This window comes from Ambystoma mexicanum, chromosome 4p (assembly GCF_040938575.1).
Source record: "Ambystoma mexicanum isolate Mex_15411 chromosome 4p, UKY_AmexF1_1, whole genome shotgun sequence".
Taxonomy (NCBI): Eukaryota; Metazoa; Chordata; class Amphibia; order Caudata; family Ambystomatidae; genus Ambystoma; species Ambystoma mexicanum.
Genome location: NC_090927.1, coordinates 1,144,853,805 through 1,144,875,534, shown reverse-complemented (window position 1 = coordinate 1,144,875,534; position 21,730 = coordinate 1,144,853,805). Strand labels below are relative to the sequence as shown.

The 21,730-nt window shown below is 50.2% G+C and overlaps 1 protein-coding gene across 1 annotated transcript in view; it reads left to right on the top strand.

Moving 5' to 3' along the window:
- The window catches only part of HBS1L (HBS1 like translational GTPase), a 1,647,668-nt gene that overhangs the window by 1,189,766 nt on the left and 436,172 nt on the right, over positions 1 to 21,730 (top strand). The window contains exon 10 of the mRNA XM_069606737.1: positions 1,507 to 1,624. Coding sequence (XP_069462838.1) covers positions 1,507 to 1,624 — 118 coding nt within the window. The remainder of the gene's footprint in view (positions 1 to 1,506; positions 1,625 to 21,730) is intronic.

Here is a 21,730-nt window from a genome sequence, read left to right as displayed (position 1 = left end):
CCCAGCTTGGGCCCGCTGGCACTCCCCTGGGGGAAATGATGCCTGCCTCTGGGGTTGCTGGGTCGAACCTGGCTCCTTGGAGGTAGGCATCATGACAGACACAGGGGTCAGGATGGTTGGAGTATGGATCAGCTATGGGTCACAGACACAGGGGTCAGGATGGTTGGAGAATGCTAGGATGTGTCACAGACACAGGGGTCAGGATGGTTGGCTTATTGGTCAGCTATGGGTCACAGACACAGGGGTCAGGATGAGTTACATGTGGTCATGTCAAGGCTCATGAGGCCTCCATTTGAGCCAATGCACCGAGTTCCACTGCAATTTATCTCCTGGAAGACTGCCTTCCTGTTCGCCTTCACCTCAGCTCGGAGGGGAGGCATGATCCAGGCTTTTTCCTGCAAAGCCTCTACCTGACTTGCCACAAGTCCAAAGTGGTATTACAGACTCCTTTGTGCCCAAGATCCCTACGGATTCTATCTCAACGAACCAGTAGTGTAACCTGTCTTCTTCGGATATCATGTTTCTCCTGCAGAACAATACTTGCATTCATTGGAAGTTGTGCGTGCTTTGAAATACTATATCGCATGCACAAAGGAGTTAAGATAGACCTCTCAACTCTTTGTGACATTTGGCTATCTGGTATAGTCAAGGCACTCTCCAATTCTTTGATTGCCATGTGGATTTCATCCTGCGTAGCTTTCTATCATCCACAGGCTGACAGGCCTCTTCCTGGCAGACCAAGGGCTCATTCGACCAGAGCCGTGGCCACCACGGTTGCGTTCCTCTCTGGGGTTCTTGGAGGTCTGTACAAGCTTTTACAAGATTCTACTGTGCCAACAGTGATTCTGCAGCAGCGTCCAAAGTCGGCCAGGTGGTTCTACACAACCTGTTTGCGTAAGGTCACTGTCTCCCTTGGTAAGTGTTTTCTACAAGGGGCTTACCCCTGCCCGTTTGTTTGTTATGTTTATATTGTACGGATTTGTAATCTATGAAAGAACTAATGCTGGCGAAGGTATAAGTTACTTACCTATAACTCCTGTTCTCCAGCATTGGTATCTTTTATAGATTCACATGCGAGCCTCCTGTCTAGCTCTGCTCGACTCTTCTTGGCTCATACCATTTTACGTGCACTGTGCCAATATCTGAAGATCGCTTTCAGGGGTGGAGATAAGTGAGCTGTTTCCATTGGCTTTGGGCAGTATGACCCAGAAATGACTATACTAGAGCACTAAAGTGACTGAAGTTTTCAGTTTAAAAATAAACTGCTCTTTGTTACAGAGGATTCCCAGCCCGACGACTGGGAATATTCACAGCATGTGAATCTTTGAAAGATACCAATGCTGGAGAACAAGAGTTACAGGTAAGTAACTTATCCCATGCACTTTTCCTGGTAACTGGAGTGTGGAATGTTGTTCTTCATTAAGGTTGATACAGTTCAGTGAATAAAATGCCTACGCTTGGGTCAAAAGGGCACGCATTCATATATTGCATTATTTTTTCAAATAGGAGACCGATGTGGCTTACATCCCTACAAGTGGCTTGGGAGGTGAAAATCTAATCACAAAAAGCCAATTATCTGAACTTACCCAATGGTATAAAGGGCCATGCTTGACAGAACAAATTGGTAAGCATTGTACACTTCAGCCAATATGAGATTGCGTGTTGCTTCTTTTTATATATTGTGGCACAGCCTATAGTGGTTCATAAGTGCACTTTTACTGTATAAAACCAATTTCTGCTAGGACAAAGCATCAAGCACATCCTCTGTGTATTTTATAGAAGGGGAGTTGGGCATGCCTGCACTGTGAATGGAGAAATACCCTCATCACTGTTTCCCCACATTCTATTATTTTAGTCTGCCTAGATAATATGGTCTTTCCGCAACACCAGAAGCATAATAATAATCGTTCTAATATTGCCACTCTTTCTTGTCTCTCCTGTAGGCCTCAGTAGTGACTCCTTTGTGTTTCCTGATCGGTGATTGCGGAACTGCCACAATCCCCTAGCAGGAACCTCATTGTGCATGGTATCACAAAGTGTTAGCATTCTACCTTTTTCAGGGATAGCACTGCAATCCTTAAGTATCTGCCAGGATTGGGCTCAAATAAGCCACATCTGCTCCTGATAGAGCCCAACAGCATTTTAGTGCTACAGTGGTCTGTGATTGATCTTGCACAATACGGTGGAATGAGGCAGTCCGCGTGGGAAAGCCACTGGTACCTGCATGATATGATATGGCATTCATAATGCGCCTATAGACAAGTGTTTCAGCTGCTCCCCAACATCACCCATACTGAAAATGGCAAAGATGGTAGATAACCTTGTTTCCTCCAATACACTGTCACTGAGTACAGTATTTGCATTCCCATCATGGCACAGTGAGGCACGACGTGAAGAATGTCATTTTCTTGCACCTGACGATTCTTTTACAGTGACTGACATAATATGATCTCTGACTTTGGGTGGTTCAGTTTGCAGAGCTGCACTATACCAACTCAGTCAGTCAGTCATTTATTTATGTATGGGGAGTGCGGACAAGTGCAGTTTCACAGCATAGGGCTTTGTGTGCAGTGACTACAGTACCTACACGGACTAAATTGGGAGGAGAACACAGTTCCGTGTTATACTGCGTCTCGGAACGCATAGCGGAGTGCGGATGAGTGCAGTTGCACAGCAGTTGACGGAAGACAGACACAGGTAGGACTTTGTTCTCAGGGTGTTATCTCTTTATACATGCACTACCTACAAAGTAAAAGTGCCTCAGAAGGAATGAGACCTGAGAATGTGATCATGGATCTTGTGAGGGCGCTCCCATTGGGGCAAACAAGCCTGCTAGTTGATCACTGTTGTTGCGGAAAAGTCCTACTAAAGACACAATGGTACAGAATATGGAAAACGCTCATAATTGTATCTGCAAAATAAGGGACAAAGATGTTAATCGAAATAGTCTGTTACCATCTGAGATCTCTGCTAACTCTGTGAAGGATAATGAGGCTGTCTATGTTACATCAGAGTAAGAGAGCCGTGTGGCAATTGACCATAACTCACTTGGTCCTCACAACTCATTTTGAAATACTCTGCCTATATTTACAGATTTAGACAGCTCATTGACTGAACTATCTCAACTCCTTCTGTGTGTACTAGTGACCCAAAACAGCAAATGACCCCTTTTAGTCCAAATACTACTGGGGAGACAGCCCAACAGCGCTAACTGGCCTAAATGTCTTCACTTCATTTGTCAACTTATATGACAATATAAGTTCAGAAGTGAAAGTATATACTATACTATTAAATGTCATTAAAAAGAGAATGGTTGTTTGGGACTCCGGGAAAGATTTGCAAACTTTTCTCTATGTGAAATCACAGCTGAATAATTTGAGGGAATGTGTGACAATGATGGACTTTGAACCCAGGGTACGACAGTACTATGCTGGCGCTCAATGCAGAAATTCCACTGGCCAACGAGCGCAAGAAGATGGGGCCGACACTCAAGTTATCATCATTGCCTTTGGTACTAAAAATCCTCAGTGATAAAGCTGCTAAATTTCCTCAAAAAGAACAAATAAAAACAAAAGGGAGTAACAGGAGATCGTCTTGTAAATTTCTATGAAACTTAACAGTAAATGAGACTATCGCTAATGAATGTGGGCTTGACCCTGAGAGCCAGCCTCAGGTTTTAAAAAAGGTTGCAATCTAAACGGAAGAAAGTGGCAACGAATAGAACGTTGCAGGAGGCCCGTGGTAGTATTGAGGGACCCCTGCTTAACAAGAAGTGCCTCCGCTGGTCAAACTTCCAAAACGGCGTGCTCGAATAATAGCCTCCCAGCCATAAACTATTCACCCGCTACAGAGTATGATGCCTAGAGTGATCGAGCATATGCCTTCAAGCATTGAAACCCCCACAATCTAAAGTTTCTAGTATTTTAAAGGTAACAGGTGAAGGCACTAAAGCTCAAAATGTTTTGCCCACTCTGAGGAGATTGGAAGGTAGTGTCCCTTCGGGATTGATAAGCAAGGTGACCGTGATTACTTCAAAACAAGCCCCACGGCTCTTACTACAGCACTTGTTTAAAGAAGATTGCACTATTACCCTGAATAGAATCAACGTATTGGCATTGTTTTTGTAAATTCCAAGCCTACGACTCATTTCTTCCCGTATGAGAAACCTGAGGGTATTCGCCCAGCTAGACATCAGGAAACACTTATTCAGGTGGCCAGGGGAGTGCTGGCGCTCTCAGATCCCAACCCTGGGGGTGGACGAGCGAGCGAGGGAAGGATCACCTGGATGGGGGAACTCCGGGGTTATGCTCTGGATATTGCCCCAGGTAAGATGCAGTATTATACCCGGAGAAAGGGATGAGGAAGATGAGGCCCCCAAAGCTTTTATGGGCTGTATTAACTTGACCTCCCTTCCATCTAATAAACTTCCTTTTCAAGAATCCATCATCCCCTCTGCCTCTGATGAGTTAATTACTCACCCGCTGCATTCAGAAACCATCTTCCTCAGAATCCTCGGTTTTTTGTTCCCCATCAGAATACTCCCAATCATTCTTCTTACCGTCCCTCTGATTATTTTCTGCACTCTCAACCTGTTAAGATAGAATACTACCATTCCCACAATCCCCCTGATTCATTTCGCGATCCCACTTATTCCCGTTTATCCCGCAAACCCTACCAATCCCGTCCCTCCGATTGTCACTTTGTAAACTCCCATTCAAAAGTGACCAACAATCTCGTCCATTGCACAAACTTTCACTGTCCTGGTCCCGTAGGAGACTCTGACCTTCAAACCGCCTCCCCTCCCCCTTCTGACACAAATACTTTTTCACTCCCAAGAGAGTGAACTAAAGAAAAACCTGTTTACCTGACTTGTCCCGACACAAAGGTCAGGCAAAGTCAGGCAATTGACTTAGATCACACACGCACACCTGACAACCCTTCCTTTTCCCAGCAGGGATAAAAGGTGGAGCAAGAGAGCGCAGTACGAGCAAGGCAAGCACGGCAGACAGCACAATGAGACTGCTACCAGGTTGCAATTCAAGAGGAGAAAGGCAGCAGGAATCGAGATGGTGGCGAGGAGAGACGTGACCTTGCCCTTTTCCCAGACCCGTAGAGCCTTCATGGAAGAGAGCCTAAGACCGTGAACAATAGCACAAGTGTCCTGCAGTACATGTCAATGGTACACGGACAAACCTATGCCGATAAGCAGGAGCGAGGGAAGCTTCCACGTCCGTGTTACCGGCCTTGACTCAAGAAAGCCAACAGCCAAGCGATTCATCACAGCCGGTGAGTCGAGGGAAGTGCCGATAAGAACCGGGCGGTGCTGAGTGCAAATGGCAAAGTGGCAACTTTTGAACTAAAGCTGATGAATTTGAATGAACTGTAAAAAGTGTGAAGGGGAGACCAGCGGCAGAGGGAAACGGGCACCACGTGGTGCTAACTCAAGAGACTCTGGTCGAGCCCCATATGAGAGAAACGAAAAGTACCAGAAGGCCATAGGTGAGCCATTGAAATAGGTCAAAGTGGTCACACAAAGGGTCCAGCAAAATCCCTGTACAATAGAAAGACTTTGTTCGAGGGGATTGTGTCCTCCAACGTATTCCACATCTTTAACATTGATTACCACAGCTGTGCTGCTTCGGAATTTTTTTTTCGGTGTAGGCGTCCTGCATCGATGACGTCGATACGCTCCCTCGAGGACCTCCTCCGACGGTCGACGCCACCGGATGTTATATGTAGGACGCACAATGCCCGTAGCCTCAGTTCTGTTTTTTCCGCGAACGTGTTCGCTTCGAAATCTCGGCGTGCCTCGGTTCTCTCTTGTTGAATCGAGTCTTCGTCTTCTGTTACCCTGAAGTCGGGCTTCAAGAAGTGTCGGGACTGCGGTTCCAAGATGTCTCTTACGGACCTGCACAACATCTGCTTATGGTGCCTCGGCGAGAGCCACGCCACCGATGACTGCGATGAATGCCAGTCTTTGACGTCGAAGGCCTTGCGGGAGCAAAAGAAGTTGTTGTCGGCAGGTAGGGTTTCTAAACCCCATAAGTCGAAGTCCGCTGGACTTTCGACTGACGATTTGAGGGGCGATTCTCCGCGTCGGTGTAAGTCCAGGGGGTCTCGTTCCAGGAGTGGGTCCTGCCATTCCTCTGCCTCTTGCACGCACGGAAGCGCCGTCACCGGTCGCCTTCCCCGTCCTCGTCGGAGGACTCCGCCAGACGGCGGGTGGCTTGTCCCACAAAACACTCGTCGCCGGCCGAATGGGAGGAATTCTGCCGGCAGATGATGGCGATTTTCGAATCGCAGGGCACCGTTCCATCCGCGCCTCGGAGTGGAGCCGGCAAAAAACGCGCTAGTCAAAAAACGTCCCGATCGGACAAGGTATGATCGCCACCATGCCCGTTCCAGGTCCCGGTCCTCGACTCCGTTGGAGCCTGTTAGGCCTTCGAAGAAGGCATCAACGCCTTCAGAGCCATGTTTATCGAGGGACTTGCTCGAGGCTCTGAGGAAGTCATCAGCGCCGAGACCGTCGAAGGACACGCACGGGGCTCCGGCCTCGACGCTGTTGTCGAAGTCATCAGCGCCTCGGTCGACGTCGACGCCACTCCCATCAGCGCCCTCAACGCCTTTTTATGAGAACTTGCCGGAGGTGCCACGGAGAGCTCTGGAAGCTCTGGGAAAGGCACTCAGCAAGTCTTTGCGGCCTGTGTTTGACCCATACTATGTTCCTCCTCCCAGGGTGGACTTGTTCCAACCCATGGAGTACATTTCAGAGGTAAAGGAAGGGTCTAAGGAAGAGGGGGTTGGGCCTCCCGAGGCTCCGGATGACCTGTTATCTGGTCATAGCCAATTGGAAGACCTTTGTCAATCTTTACATGACTCCAGTGGTCTTGATACCTCCCCGGAGGTTGAGTTTGGCAGGCCTGAGCCTGGTACACATGCTGACTCCTCGTACAGGCGCCTCATGTCGAGGGTGACGGAGTATCTGGGGTGGTCTGCTCCACCTGTGGATTTTTTGCAGGATGACCTAACAGATATCTTGGACCAAGGTCCACCCACTGACCCGGTGTTGCCATTCCATATGGCCTTACAAAGAAGGGTGGCAGCGGCTTGGACTGCTCTGGAGAGTCTCCCGGCAGTGAATAAGTCACTACCGAAAAAATACCGTCCAGCCAGTGGCGACCCCTGCTACTTGTCTATGCACCTCACTCTGGAGAGTTTGGTGGTGCAGGCGGCTACGGCCCCAGAAAAGCAGGCTGCGTACCCTACCCTCCCTTCTGATAGGGACGACAAACGCTTTGATGGTTGGGCGAAGAAGGTATTTTCTTCTGGGGGTATAGCTTTAAAGGCAGCCAACTCTGTTTGTGCCCTTGCAAGATTTACGCAGACTCTGTGGAATTGTGTGTCGTTGGCGGCTGAACGCATTCCCGAAGGGGAGCAACGGGATGGCTTTCTTGCCCTCGTTCAGGAAGGCAAGGATGCCATGTGTGAGACTGTTCAGTCGGGTCTGGACGTGGCAGACTGTGTCAGCCGGTCCATGGCGGCGAACACCGTGATGCGCAGGTTTGCGTGGTTGCGGAAGTCTGGGTTTGCTCCTGATGTACAGTCCCGGCTTCTCAACATGCCCTTTGATGGTGTCCATCTTTTTGGCAGCAAGGCTGACGAGAGCCTTGAGAGTTTGCAGACCTCCAAAGCTGCAGCAAAGTCCTTGAGCGCTGCAGTGCGTCAACCTCTGCCTTTTCGGCCTAGGGGACAGCAATTAAGGGGATGTTCCTTTCGATACTACTCTTCCTTTGGTAGGTCGAGGATAGCTGCCAGTCAAAGGGGCCACCGTAGGAGTACCAGAGGTGGAAAGCAAGGTACTCGAGGTGCCAAAGCCGCTCGGGCAGTTGCCTCTTTGCCCTCAGGCACTGCCGCAGCCGCTTCCGCTCAGTCATGAGGCCATGTCCCATGGTTCGCCGGTTGGGGGAAGGCTGGTGCAGCATCTTGTAGAATGGCGTGCCATTACTTCAGATGTGTGGGTTCTGGAGATCCAGCCCACGGCTACTGTCTTCCTTTCCGGCAGAGGCTTCACGACAATCCACCGGTGAAGTTCTCTTTGAAGCGCCTGGATCCGCTCCTTGCGCAGGAAATTCTATCCCTGCTAGAGAAAGGCGCCATAGAACTGATGCCTGTAGCGGAGAGGAACAAGGGATGGTATTCCCCATATTTTTTTATCCCGAAAAAAGACGGAGGATTGATACCCATCATGGACTTGCGTGGTTTCAACAAGCTCCTCAGGAAGGATAAATTTAAGATGGTTACTCTTTCTCAAGTCCTCCAGGCCCTTCAACTTCAGGATTGGTTGGTGTCTCTCAACCTCAAGGATGCTTACTTTCATGTGCCGATTCATACCAAGCACAGGAAGTACCCGAGGTTTGCGGTTGGTGACTCACATTTTCAGTTTCGGGTCCTGCCGTTCAGATTGACCTCCGCCCCGAGGGTCTTCACCAAGCTGATGGTGGTGGTGGCAGCGCATCTCAGGAAAGGGGGGATTCACGTCTACCCCTACCTGGATGATTGGTTGATCAGAGCGCGCTCTCCCGAGCAAGTCCTGGATCATCTGTACATCACCTGCCACTCCCTTCACAAGCTGGGCTTCTCCCTCAACTTAAAGAAGTCTCATGTGACACCTACCCAGCGGCTCCAGTACATCGGGGCAGTGCTAGACACATCCCTGGGGCAGTGTTCACCTCCCCAGGTGAGGGCTCACCACATTCTGCAGATGGTGGACAGAGTCTCCCGGCGTTCGAGTTCTTGAGATTGCTCGGCCTCTTGGCATCCTGCATTTTACTGGTGCCAGAGGCCAGGCTGCGGATGAGATCTCTGCAGTGGGCACTCAAGATGCAGTGGTCACAGTTCACCGGCAGAATGTCAGACCCCGTTCAGATTCCGGCCTCGGTCGCCCAGGACCTTCTGTGGTGGCCCGTCGAAGGAAATCTGTTCAAAGGGGCTCCGTTTTGGCAACTGTGGCCAGAGCTGACGATCGTGACGGACTCATCCCTCACTCCCTTCACAAGCTGAGCTTCTCCCTCAACTTAAAGAAGTCTCATGTGACACCTACCCAGCGGCTCCAGTACATCGGGGCAGTGCTCGACACATCCCTGGGGCAGTGTTCACCTCCCCAGGTGAGGGCTCACCACATTCTGCAGATGGTGGACAGAGTCTCCCGGCGTTCGAGTTCTTGAGATTGCTCAGCCTCTTGGCATCCTGCATTTTACTGGTGCCAGAGGCCAGGCTGCGGATGAGATCTCTGCAGTGGGCACTCAAGATGCAGTGGTCACAGTTCACCGGCAGAATGTCAGACCCCGTTCAGATTCCGGCCTCGGTCGCCCAGGACCTTCTGTGGTGGCCCGTCGAAGGAAATCTGTTCAAAGGGGCTCCGTTTTGGCAACCGTGGCCAGAGCTGACGATCGTGACGGACTCCTCCCTCACTGGTTGGGGAGCTCATGCCAATGAGTTGACAGCTAGCGGTCGTTGGTCTCTGTCGGAGTCCAGACTTCACATCAATCTGTTAGAGCTGCAGGCTGTCAGGCTAGCCCTGAAGGCTTTTCTGCCATCTGTGCGGGGGAAGAATGCCCTGATTATGACGGACAATACAGTGGCCATGCACTACCTCAACAAAAAAGGGGGGGGCGCAGGGTCACTCGTACTGTGCAGGGAGGCGATGCAGCTCTGGTTCTGGGCCATCCAGCAGGAAATTTCGATCTCGGCAGTTCATCTGGCCGGAGACGAAAACGCAGCAGCGGACGCTCTGAGCAGGCAGAGCACAGTCTCTCACGAGTGGGAGCTGGCTCAGGAAGTTCTTTTGGAGATCTTCGCCCTTTGGGGAACCCCACAAGTGGATCTCTTCGCCACCAGTGTCAACCGGAAGTGCGAGAGATTCTGCTCGCGGGAATTTCCTCCAAGAGGAGCCTTAGTGGACTTGTTCGTAGTGGAGTGGTCCTTCCCACTGCTGTACGTGTTCCCTCCAGTCCCCGTCCTTCTGCAGGTGTTGCAGAGATTCGGTTCCCGGATGATCCTCATTGCTCCGGCATGGGCCAGGAGAGCGTGGTACCCGGACCTTCTAGACATGTCCATCTGCCCTTCACGTCGTCTTCCCTACCGAGACGATCTGCTCTCACGGGAGGGGGGTCGAGTTCTCCATCCAGAGGTCAAGTCTATCAGCCTTCATGCTTCTTTAGCCAACAAGGGCCTGCAAGTAGGTACCATTAAGGGGTACCTGGCGGCGCTGTCCATATTTAAGCGCTCGTCTGTGGAATGTTCTGATTTTAAAATCCTTTTGATATCTCAGTTTCTAAAAGTGCTAACTCGTGTGTTTCCACCGTCTCCTTTCTAGGTGCTGGGATGGGATTTTAATTTGGTTTTAAAGTTCCTAATGGGAGCTCCGTTTGAGCCCTTACATTCTTGTCCATTGAGACTGTTGTCCTTTAAAACTGTATTTTTAGTTGCGGTTACTTCTGCACGCAAAGTGAGTGAGTTGCAGGCACTGTCCGCCAAACCACCCTTCTCGGTGTTCCATAAGGACAGGGTTGTCCTTAGGGTACGGCCTTCCTTTCTTCCGAAGGTTTTGTCGGAATTCCATCTGAGCCAGAAGGTAATTCTTCCGGCATTCTATCCTCCTCCACATCCTGGTAAGGAAGAGGAGCGGCTCCATAGGTCGGACCCTAGGAGAGCTTTGAGTTTCTATCTCTCACGGATGTCCCGGGTCAGAGTGGACGATCAGCTCTTTATTGGTTACGCTGGAAGGCGTTTAGGTCAGGCTGTTTCCAAACAGACCTTGTCTAGATGGATCATTTTGACGATCTGAGTGTTATCGTTTGGCGGGAAAGGACCCTCCAGTAGGCTTACGGGCTCATTCTACTAGGGGTATGGTTGCCTGCACTGCACTACAGAGGGGTGTTCCGATTCGCAATATTTGCGAAGCAGCCACATGGGCCTCTGTCCATACTTTTGTGAAACCTTATTCCCTGGACTCTATCCATGGGCAGGATTTGGCCTTTGGTAAGGCAGTTCTCTATTCTGCAGTTTGATTGAGCTTTTTAAAAAATGTCTAAATTCTTTTCCTTACGTTGGTACTGCTTTGGGAGTCTGTTAAAGATGTGGAATACGTCGGAGGACACAATCCCCTCGAAGAACAAGTTACTTTCTTACCTGGTAACTTTCTTTCAATGGGATGTTCCTCAGACGTATTCCACATCGTACCCTCCCTAACTGCCCCTCTACAGAATTTCTTATGCGATTGCAGCTTCCGTTTCCGCAAGGTTTTTTGTAGTCTTACTGGCAGAAGATGGGTGCCACACTTTCTTGGGGGAAAAAACTGCAACTGAGGCTACGGATGTCGTGCGTCCTACATATAACATCCGGTGACTGCGACCGTCGGAGGAGGTCCTCGAGGGAGCGTATCGACATCATCGACACAGGATGCCTACGCCAAAAATTTTCCGAAGCAGCACAGCTGTGGTAATCAATGTCAAAGATGTGAAATACGTCGGTGGAACATCCCATCGAAAGAACGTTACCGGGTAAGAAAGTAACTTCTTCTTCTACAAGCATTGTGAGGAAAAGGGAAGTGAATCCCACAGCAAAAGACATTGAGAAATAAGGAAATTGACTCCCGCTAAAGTCAAGAGGTCTGAGCCTGACCAAGGGAGATCCAGGGGTGAAGCCATCACCAAAGAAGATAAAAAGGCAAGAGGGATCTGAGCCCCGACTAAGGGAGATCCAGGGGTGAAGCAGTCACCCATAATTGATTGATAAAGGAACTGTGATATATTATGGAATACGATTGAGAAGGGTCAGCACCTAGAAGAGGGGGACCCAGGGGTCAACCCAGTGAACATTGGAACAAACTTTCATTTGTTAAAGGAAGTTTTGTTTTGTTGTTTGAACATGTCAGGTCCTCGAAGGCAAGAGACTTACAAGTGAAACGAGACTTGGCCATCAATGGCCCTGATAACCGAAAGCTTGAGGATTAAAGGCTGAACTATCATCTTGAACTAAGAAAGCCAGAGAGTGTGTCCTGAAAACTGCCATTGTAACTATCGTCTCGTACTAGAAAAGCCTGGGACTGTACTGTGCTCCAAGCTCCCATCTTACCCTGTGTCCAAAACATGGGGAAGGAAGACCCAGACTACTGCATCCTGACATATTATTTGAGAAAACTTCTTTCTTTTCTTGCAGAATCTTCCCACATGTCTTTTTGCGTTAGTTGTGAGGTTTGGCATTAGGTTTCTTAGTATAGGCCCTTTTATTTGACATGACGCCACTAGGACTGTCTTATTTTTCATTTGATGGTTGACGCTTGTTCCCATCCTAGCATACCGAATTCATTGTTCAATAAACACCCTTGAACTGTGATCACTTGTGTCTGTCTTGTTGTCACCATGAGTTCCTCACACCCGCAACATTGATGTTGTGGAGTTTGATTCCACTAGAACTGATTGAGTGATGCTGGATGTACCATCAAAACTTGTTTCTGATCCAACATTTCTGGGCTGGTCTGTGGACTGGACGGCCGCTGGGGCGGACAGAGTGCCGAAAGGGAAGTGCGCTGGGCCACTGGGTGTACATGACCACCGGCCAACTGAAGGACTACAAAAAGTGGTACGACACGGAGGGTGCGAAGATACATGGGAGGACACAGCCCACTCTGGAAGGGAAGAAAACAAAAGGCCACACTGGAATACAGCGGTAGCGGCCCCTGCAACGCCAAGAGTGGCCCGACGCCACGCAGACTTTTAGCACAAAGGGTGGCACTGCAGGCTCACGCCCGCACAATATAGCATGGCGACTTCTAAAGTGGTCAGACCCAGAAACGAACAACCCACGCTGGAGGCCTAGGCTAAATCGTCCCCCAGTGCTGAGGGGAGCAAAAACAATGATACCACTATGCAGCAGCAGAGACACCGGGCACGATCCAGGAAGTGCTGGCGGTGATAGTGGATCTGAAAATTGCCTGGGAAACCAAACTGGGCCTGGCAATGACTGAACTGAAAGAGGGCCTAGACCTAAAGGTCGGGCAGTCCAGGAGGAAGTTAATCTGCTGCGACAGGACGTGCGGACGCTTGCTGAGCGTACTGGAAACTTGGAAAAGGAAGTGGCCCCGAACACAGCGGCATGTGCCGCCCACGGGTCAGAACTCCATGCCCTTGTGCAGAGGGTAGGCAACCTGGAAAGCAGGGCGGAGGAGCCGGAAGGGCGCGCTTGGCCTAATAGAGGGCCCTAACCCGACAGAATATGTGGAAACCATGCTCCTGCAGGAGATAACTGGCGGTGCATTGACCCAGGGGTTTGCAGTTGAGAGGGCTCATAGGGCCTTGGCGAGGAGACCGCCCCCAAGAACTCCCCCACAGCCACTGATTGCCAAAATTCTGAACTACCGAGACCGGGAGAAGATACTTGAATTCTTCCGGAGGGGAGGGAAGATCGAAAGAGGGTCGGCGACAATCACGGCGTACCCGGACTATACTTTGCACGTGCAGCGCAGCAGGATGAACTACGGGGCGGTGAAAAGGAGGCTGAGAGAGGCAGGCCACCGTTATATGTTGCTCTACCCAGCCAAATTGAAAGTGTTCTATAAGAACAAAACCCTGTTTTTTGAGACGCCGAGAGATGCGATGGACTGGCTGGACATGCAGGGTCGCCCCCAAGAACCGGATGTCCAGACGGGAATCGCAGGAGATAAGTAGTGCGCGAATGGGCCTTCCCTTGGGATATGGCTCAGACACTGGGACTTGAGTATAGCGTTTTAAAATAAAGCTTGTGGGAATGTGTTGTAACAAACATGGGCCGGTGGGACCCGTGAAACGCAATTATCCTAGTTTAGGTGAGCGGGGGCTCTTGGAGGGCAATCCTAATACCCCTAGTAGTATATTTAGTTAGGTCACTGGTAGTACGGTGACGACCCGCGGGGTCCTAGTCCTCGTTTACAGGATAGGAACAGACGCGGGTGGGCCTGAGATCCAGGGATGGAGCTGGGCATTTGTTGGGGGAGGGGGAAGGGTTGTGTGCAGTGGGGCAGAGTTGGGGACAGGTGAGGGGGAGAGTTGTTGTGGTTGGGAGGGAAACGAGTCGGACAACGTGCCATTGGAGAAGATAGTGGAGGAAGAGGTAAGGGGGGAACGAGCCCAGGGGCACCAAGACAGAAGTGGGATCTGTATTGCATGCATCATGCTAATGGCATCGGGTAATCTTAGAATTGTTACCTGGAATGTGCAAGGCCTCAATAGTTAACTAAAACGCAATAAGGTGTTGATGTACCTGAGGAGGATGCGGATTGACATAGCTCTGCTACAGGAAACCCACCTCACTAAAGAGAAACTGGAGGTGGTCAAGAGAAAATGGAGAGGCAATGTCATCGGGGCCACATACTCTGCATATGCAAGTGGGGTAATTACATGGGTGGCACCACATGTGTCATTTCAGCTGCTCAGCTCGACGATAGACCCAGAGGGCAGGATGGTGGTGGTGGCGGGACTCCTGGAAAATAGAGAGGTAAACATCATAAATTTGTACGCCCCCAACCAGGACACAGCGGCATACTTCAGATCCCTATATAGCAAAATTAGCCCCTTGGTGGGTAGAGCAATGGTGTGGGGAGGGGACTTTAATTGCACCCTGTGTGGAGACGATTGCACCCTGCGGACAGGCAGTATTCACACTATGCAGCACCTCGGGACCTTCACACGAGGCTGGATTATGTGTTTTCGGAGGCCGGGATTATGGGAGAAATGGTGGGCGCGGAATACAAGGCCCGGGTGCTGTCCGACCATTCACCTTTGGTCGTCGAATGGCGACATCAACCCCCCAGAGCGCGGATCCCGACATGGAGGCTCAGAACTGAGGCCTTACAGGACTCGGGATTTCGAGAGGACCTGAGGGAGGCCATTGAGGAATATTTCGAAAATAATACCGGCAGTGTACGCACCGAAGGAACAGTATGGGAAGCATTCAAGGTGGTGGTGCGCGGGGTGGCTATATCCAAATCTAAGGGGCTTCAAGGGGGTATTGAACGGGAACTGCAAGAAACAGAACGAGAGCTAGAGGGCTTGCTACAAAGAGGGGGGACCACTAGTGGGGACAGCGCCAGGATTAGAGAGTTACAGATGACCTGTAGTGAACTCTGGGACAGATTATGTAGACTAAATTACAAGACATATACAGAGAGGCTACATTCAGTGGGAGACAAGCCAGGTAGACTACTAGCCTGGTTATACAAAAATGAGACACCCTGTCCGATGATCAGAGAGGTCAGGGACGCGGAAGGTCAAATCCATAATACCCAGGAAGATGTAAACGGGGGTTCCTCAAATACTATAGACGACTATATGAGGATGCAGGAGAAGAAATGAGCCAAGAAATACAGGAAACAATAGAGGACATAGGGCTGCCCACCTTAGATGATTTGGAACGCGCGGCGCTAGACGCCCCCATCACCTCAGACGAACTAGAGACGGTGATCCAACACCTGCCCACATGTAAAGCGCCTGGGTCGAATGGGTTACCCAGTGAGTTTTATAAAACATATAAGCAGGAGCTACTTCAGCCGCTACTCGCCATGCTTAATGAGGCCTATGAGCAAGGGGAACTACCAGCGTCTCTCCGTGAGGCAGTAATCATCCCGCTCCTGAAACCAGGCAAGCCAGACACAGACTGTGGGTCCTACAGGCCCCTGTCCATGCTCAATCAAGACAGTAAAATACTCACGGCAGTGCTGGCTAATAGGCTGAAGAGGGTAATTGGCAAACTGATACATAGGGACCAAACAGGCTATGTCCCCGGTAGAAATATTACAGATAACCATAGAAGGCTACACTATATCATTGATCAGGCTGAGGGAGACCCGGGTGAGATGGCTATCATGTCATTGGACGCGGTCAAAGCATTCGACTCAGTGTGGTGGCCATGACTGAAAGCGGCCCTGAAGGGATACGGGATAGGGCCAGGATATACCAGATGGGTCCAGATGTTATATAGCTTCCCGATTTGGAGAGTTAAAACGGGAACCATAATCTCTGACAAGTGGCAGCTCAGCAGGGGGACCAAACAGGGATGTCCCTGGTCGCCCATGTTATACATTTTGGCAATAGAGCCGCTGGCAATATGCCTGCGGCAACAATACGGGGAGGTGGGGATCCGAATGACAGGCGGCACACATCTGATATCATTGTACGCAGACGATATGCTCCTCTATCTGCGCTACCCTGAGGAAAACCTGCAGTATGTGTTGGAGGTGATGAACCGTTATGCCACCTTCTCGGGAATATCGGTGAGCCCCGGGAAGTCCAGTTTGTTCCCCTTGGGTAGATATAGGAACACCCCACTGGAGAGATTACCCATCCTGCAGATACCCTGGCAGCCTGTGACATTCCGGTATCTGGGCGTAAACATTTACCATAAGATAGAGATAGAACACAAACACAATACAGTCGAGGGCATCAAGAATAGCATGGTGTTCTGGTCTTGGCTACCCCTGGGCATGATGGGAAGAGCAGCCCTGCTCAAAATGGTGGTTTTGCCCAGACTTTTGCGTTTTTTTGTGAATGTCCCGTTCTTGGTTCCCAGACGCTTTTTTGTGAGACTTCACAGCATATGTAGGGGCTTCCTATGGGGCAACTCCAGGAACAGGGTTGCCCTGTGGAAATTGCAAAACACAAATGATAAAGGGGGCATAAACCTGCCGGATTTTGAATTGTACTACTTAGCGGGACAGCTGTTATATGTGGCTAGGTGGTTGTCTGCGGAAGACTCTGCGGAAGCCAGGCTTTTACGAGGTGTCTCTGCCCCTTACTTCCTAAACGAGACAGTGTGGCTGCATAGAACAAAAGTGGCGGAGAGGGGGAGATTGTTGATGCTGGGCTGGGAGATCTGGCGCAGAGCATATAGAACAGTGGGCGACCCAGACCCGCTCTCACAGCAAGTCCCGCTGGCGGCGCTATGTGGGGCAGACTCCCAACTGCTTAAAGGGGTCCGCAGATATTGGGAACCGGTGGGCATAGCTACCCTCGGAGATATATAGCAGGACGGAGAGGCAGTGGAATTTCAGAGGTTGCAGGAGGAGACAGGGGTGCATGGAGGCCAATATATTACCTACACTAGACTTATCAAACGGGTGAGAGGGAGGTGGCCTAAGACGGTGTTAATGGAAGAACCTGATGCCACTTTAGAAATGATGTATGACGTCTCTGAGGCGGGGCACGAAATATCGAGGATATACAAGCTCCTGAGGACGAAGGCAGGGAGGGAGCTGCCCCAACTGAGGAATGCCTGGCAGGAGGAGGTGGAAGAACAGAGGGACAGTGGGATAGAGCCCAAAGGTACCACTAGAAGGTGTCCCGGAACGCAAGGCTCCAGCAGATCCAGCTGTATGTCACCCATAGAGCCTATTTGACCCCCGGAAGAATAGCCAGGTTTGGAGGCTCGGCTATACAGAAATGCCCCAGGTGCGGGGAGGAGGAGGCAGGGTTGCTGCACATGTTCTGGGCCTGCCCTGAGATACAGAGATTCTGGGAAGAAGTAAGGGTGAGAATGGCTGGCGGGGGAGTGGAGTTGGAGGTGAGGTCTGCTTGGGCATGCATGCTTGGGAGTGTTCCCAGGCCACGTACTTCAAAACATATCAGTAAAATGAAAGATCTGGCCTATGTTCTGGCCAAGCGCAGAATCACAATGAGTTGGAAAGCGGCCCACAGGCCTAGGGTGGAGATTTGGTGGGCAGACCTCTTGAGATGGGCGGAAGCAGAAACTGTGGTATGGTTTGGAGCTGTTACCAGGGGAGGAGAGGAGGAAGTAGGCCCCCTGATAGCCTGGAGGCAACTGGTGACCTCAATGGCGAACCCTCACCAAGACAACCACGAAACAGAAGACTCAGATGAGTCGATGAGCACTTAGACTCCCGTAGATGCTCATGTAGATGGCACAGATGGGACGGCTCGAGGTTAGGGGGAGGGAGGGGGGAGGACAGTAAATATCTCTGTGTAATATGACATGTGACACGGACTGTGAACGTCCTCAATGGTTGTAATGTTGTTTGGTTTTGAAATAATAAAAATTGTTAAAAAAAAAAAAAACTTGTTTCTGATGCTTGTTAATCTGCTTACATTTGTTTATTGAGTTTATATAGCGCTTTACTCCAAAGCGCTTTACAGAATAACAACAGGTACAATAATGAAAGAAGCATAATTTACAAACATGAAACAAGCCAGTGGTACAGTATGTAGAACAATTTACTCAGAATGACTTGGAATCACATGCTGTGCATATAGTCCGATATCTAGTGGTAACCGCAGAGTATTGCATCTTGTCTTACAAGGATCGATAGGGGACGTCGGCATAGGCGTGTCTGTAACGCTATCCCCAACGTGACATGTGTACCCAGAAATCCTCATGCGTCGAGGTCCCTCAAGATTGTTAGCTGGTCTCCTTATGCAGAGCTCTACCTAAATTGCAAATTTGTTAAAATCCCAACCTTAAGTCGTTTATACAACATTCGTTCCCCCTTCGGCGATTACTGAACCGCCGCCAAAGACAGAACAACAGACTTCGGTGGCTGGCGTTCCGGTCGACGCTGTCGACCGCATGGCCGGGCCTTCTGTCTGGCCTACACAGTAGGGGGGAGTGGAGTCTGGGGGGTTCCTTTCTTTTAAGAATGTCGTTCCTTCTCCCCTCTCTTTGTCCCTTTGGTATTTGTTAACCTGCGCCATGGACAGGACACCCTTTTAATTTTGCCCTTCCTGTAAGGGAACATTTCCCTGGAAAGACGAGCACCCTTGGTGCAATAAGTGTCTCCCCCTCAATCACGCTGAGGCATCCTGTCGGCACTGGTAGCTCCTACATCCTAAGACCATAAAGGAGCGTTATGTAAAACGCTGGGCAGCCTATGCAATGTCGTAGGGCGAGAGTAGCTCCCCAGCTGCCACAGCCGCCAAAAGTGATGAGGCCCATAGCAACGACCATGGCTCCGACACGGTCGCCATTCACCTTACAACGTTGCAGACTCGCTCTAAGATGTCCGGCCCCGGCCCCGATAGGCACGACACAAGTCCTGCTATGGGGAGGTTACACCCCGAGGACACACCCACATCACATGGGACTAAATACACAACCCCTAGTACCGCTGCAACCTCTCAGTCGAAGTGGTCCAAGGCACCAGCGGGTGCATTGGGTTCCTCGACGACACCCGCCGATTCGCAGGAGCGGCAGCCCTGCCCTGCCCGCGTTAGCGGCATACATCCGGGCACTCTGTAACTAAGGGCGCCAGCACCCAATCCCTCAAGGCCATCAACGCGCCTTCCAAGAGCGTGCCAAAGCTTAAAGGGATAGTCCAGTAAAAAAAATTATTTAAAAAATAGATAGGCAACATTAAAAAGAAAATACTAGCACTTTTTTTTTTAAACTTCCTATGTAAAATTTTAAGATATTCAAGCTCAAAATTCGCAAAAGCAAGCACATGGGCGCATCCATTTTGTGAAATGGATGCCCGCTTGTGCTGGCTTTTGCGGCACTAATGAAGGAAAAGCCAGCCAGCTGTAGTAAACAAAAGCTACCGTTGGGTGGCTTTTCCTTCATTAGTGCCGCAAAAGCCAGCACAGGCGGGTATCCATTTTACAAAATGGGTGCGCCCATGAGCTTGCTTTTGCGAATTTTGAGCTTGAATAGGAAGTTTAAAAAAAAAAGTGCTAGTATTTTTTTTTAATGTTGCCTATCTATTTTTTAAATAAAAATGTTTACTGGACTATCCCTTTAAGAAAGCACTGGTCGCGCCGATAATTTCAACGCAGCCGCCCTCCCAGCCTAAACACCTTCCCGTAATGCCGAGCATCAGCAAAAGGCTTGCGAAGATTGTCTCGGCGGCTGGTAAACACAAAGATACGCCGAAAGACAGATCAGGACACCCGGATGGGCGGGATAGGTCCAAGAACACGTCGAAGGAGACTCCAGAACGCCGAAAAAACGCCAGGACTTTACAGAGACTCCTCAGCCTTAAGACTCTCAGTGAAAAGTCTCAACGTTCTAGGCTATAGGATCCTCTAGAGGAGTCATTTCCCCCTTTAGACACCTCTGGGTCAACTAAATAGAGGTTCACTCCAAAAAGACCTTGTGAGAAGATCCCTTATGATGTACCCACAATAGCTAAATACCAGAGGACCTCATACCCTCTCCATGAGGAGGTCTTCGACCTTTCAGACCCTGAAGAGGTTCCTCTTGACCCTTATGCACAGGGAGTTGACCCTTATGCACAGGGGGATGATCTTTTCGATGATCCTCATGATCACACCCCGGATTGGGGAGATGACCAACCTGTTGGTGAGAACCCACCTTGGCTATCCCCTACCCCGGACCCATTTGCCTTGACCCTCCATCGTCTCCCCCTCTGCGTCAGGCCTCTCCTGTGGACGACCAAATGGCATTTAACGCCATTCTTAGGAAGGCGGCTGAGCACTTACAATAAGCCATTCAGGAGGCAGTGGTATACTCACATTTTGTGGAGGACATTTTAAAAGAGAAGCCTCCGGCTAGCCAAGCTATTCCCCTTCTCAATTCCATCAAGCGGCGTATCGCCCCCTCTTTATTGACACCCTCTCAAACCAGAGCTGTTAATCCCAGGGTGGAGAAACTTTTTTGACCCTCCCCAACCAATCCCCTATATATTAGCGGCCATGCCACACCAGATTCTGTAATGGTCACAACGACGAGGAAGAGGGCGGGGGTCCCCTGTCTACAGGAGAGTCGCCACTAGACAGAGTGTAAAAAGTTATATGCTTTGGGAAAAAGAATCACCATTGCTGCGGGTTACTCCACGCGCATAGCCAATAATACCACGCTATTGGCTAGTTATTCAGATTTCCAGTGGAACCTACTGCAGGAGGGTCTGCAGGAAGTCGCAGAACCAGTGTGCTCCCGCCTACTAGGAATTGTGTCGGAGGGCAAACAAGTCAATCACAACATCCTCAAGAATACCTTGGATGCTGCTGAAACAGCTGGTCGTACCCTGGCACAAGGTACCCTTTTAAAAGCGACATGCCTGGTTGAGGAACTCCGGGTTCAAACCTGAGACTCAAGCGTCATTGATTAACAAACCTGTGGAAGATTCCAATCTGTTTGGAAAGGCGGTGGACGAGGCGCTAGAGACGACCAGGAAGGAAAATGCGACCCTCAAATCTTTGAACCAGATTACTGAAAGACCTTTTCAACAAAGAGGGGGGAAGTTCTCGCCGCTCCTTTCGCGGGCAATCCTATCAACGTTCCCCACATAATCAGTATGGCTCAGGGAACAATTGGTCTTCGGGACATGGTTCTAACACCCCCAGTAGTTGCCCTCCCAGAGGACAACGTCGGAGAAAGGGAAGGGGTTGTAATGCCACCCCTAGAGGCTCCCTGGCCTCTGGTCAAAAATTACTCTAGTCCGGGTCACCCTCCCATGCCTCCACGGTTGGGGGACACGTAACATCATTCCTGCATGCATGGGAGGAGATCACATCGGACCAGTGGGTGCTCAAGACCGTCACCCACGGGTACTGTATCGAGTTCAGCCGGCCACCTCGGTACAGACCTCCAAGATCCAGGCACCTGACACCAAAAGCCCTCAAGATCCTGCTACAAGAGGTCAAGATCCTGCAGGAAAAGGGCATTATTTAAGTTGTCCCCTTCTACAGGTAAATGAGGGCATTTATTCAGTGTACTTCCTTGTACCCAA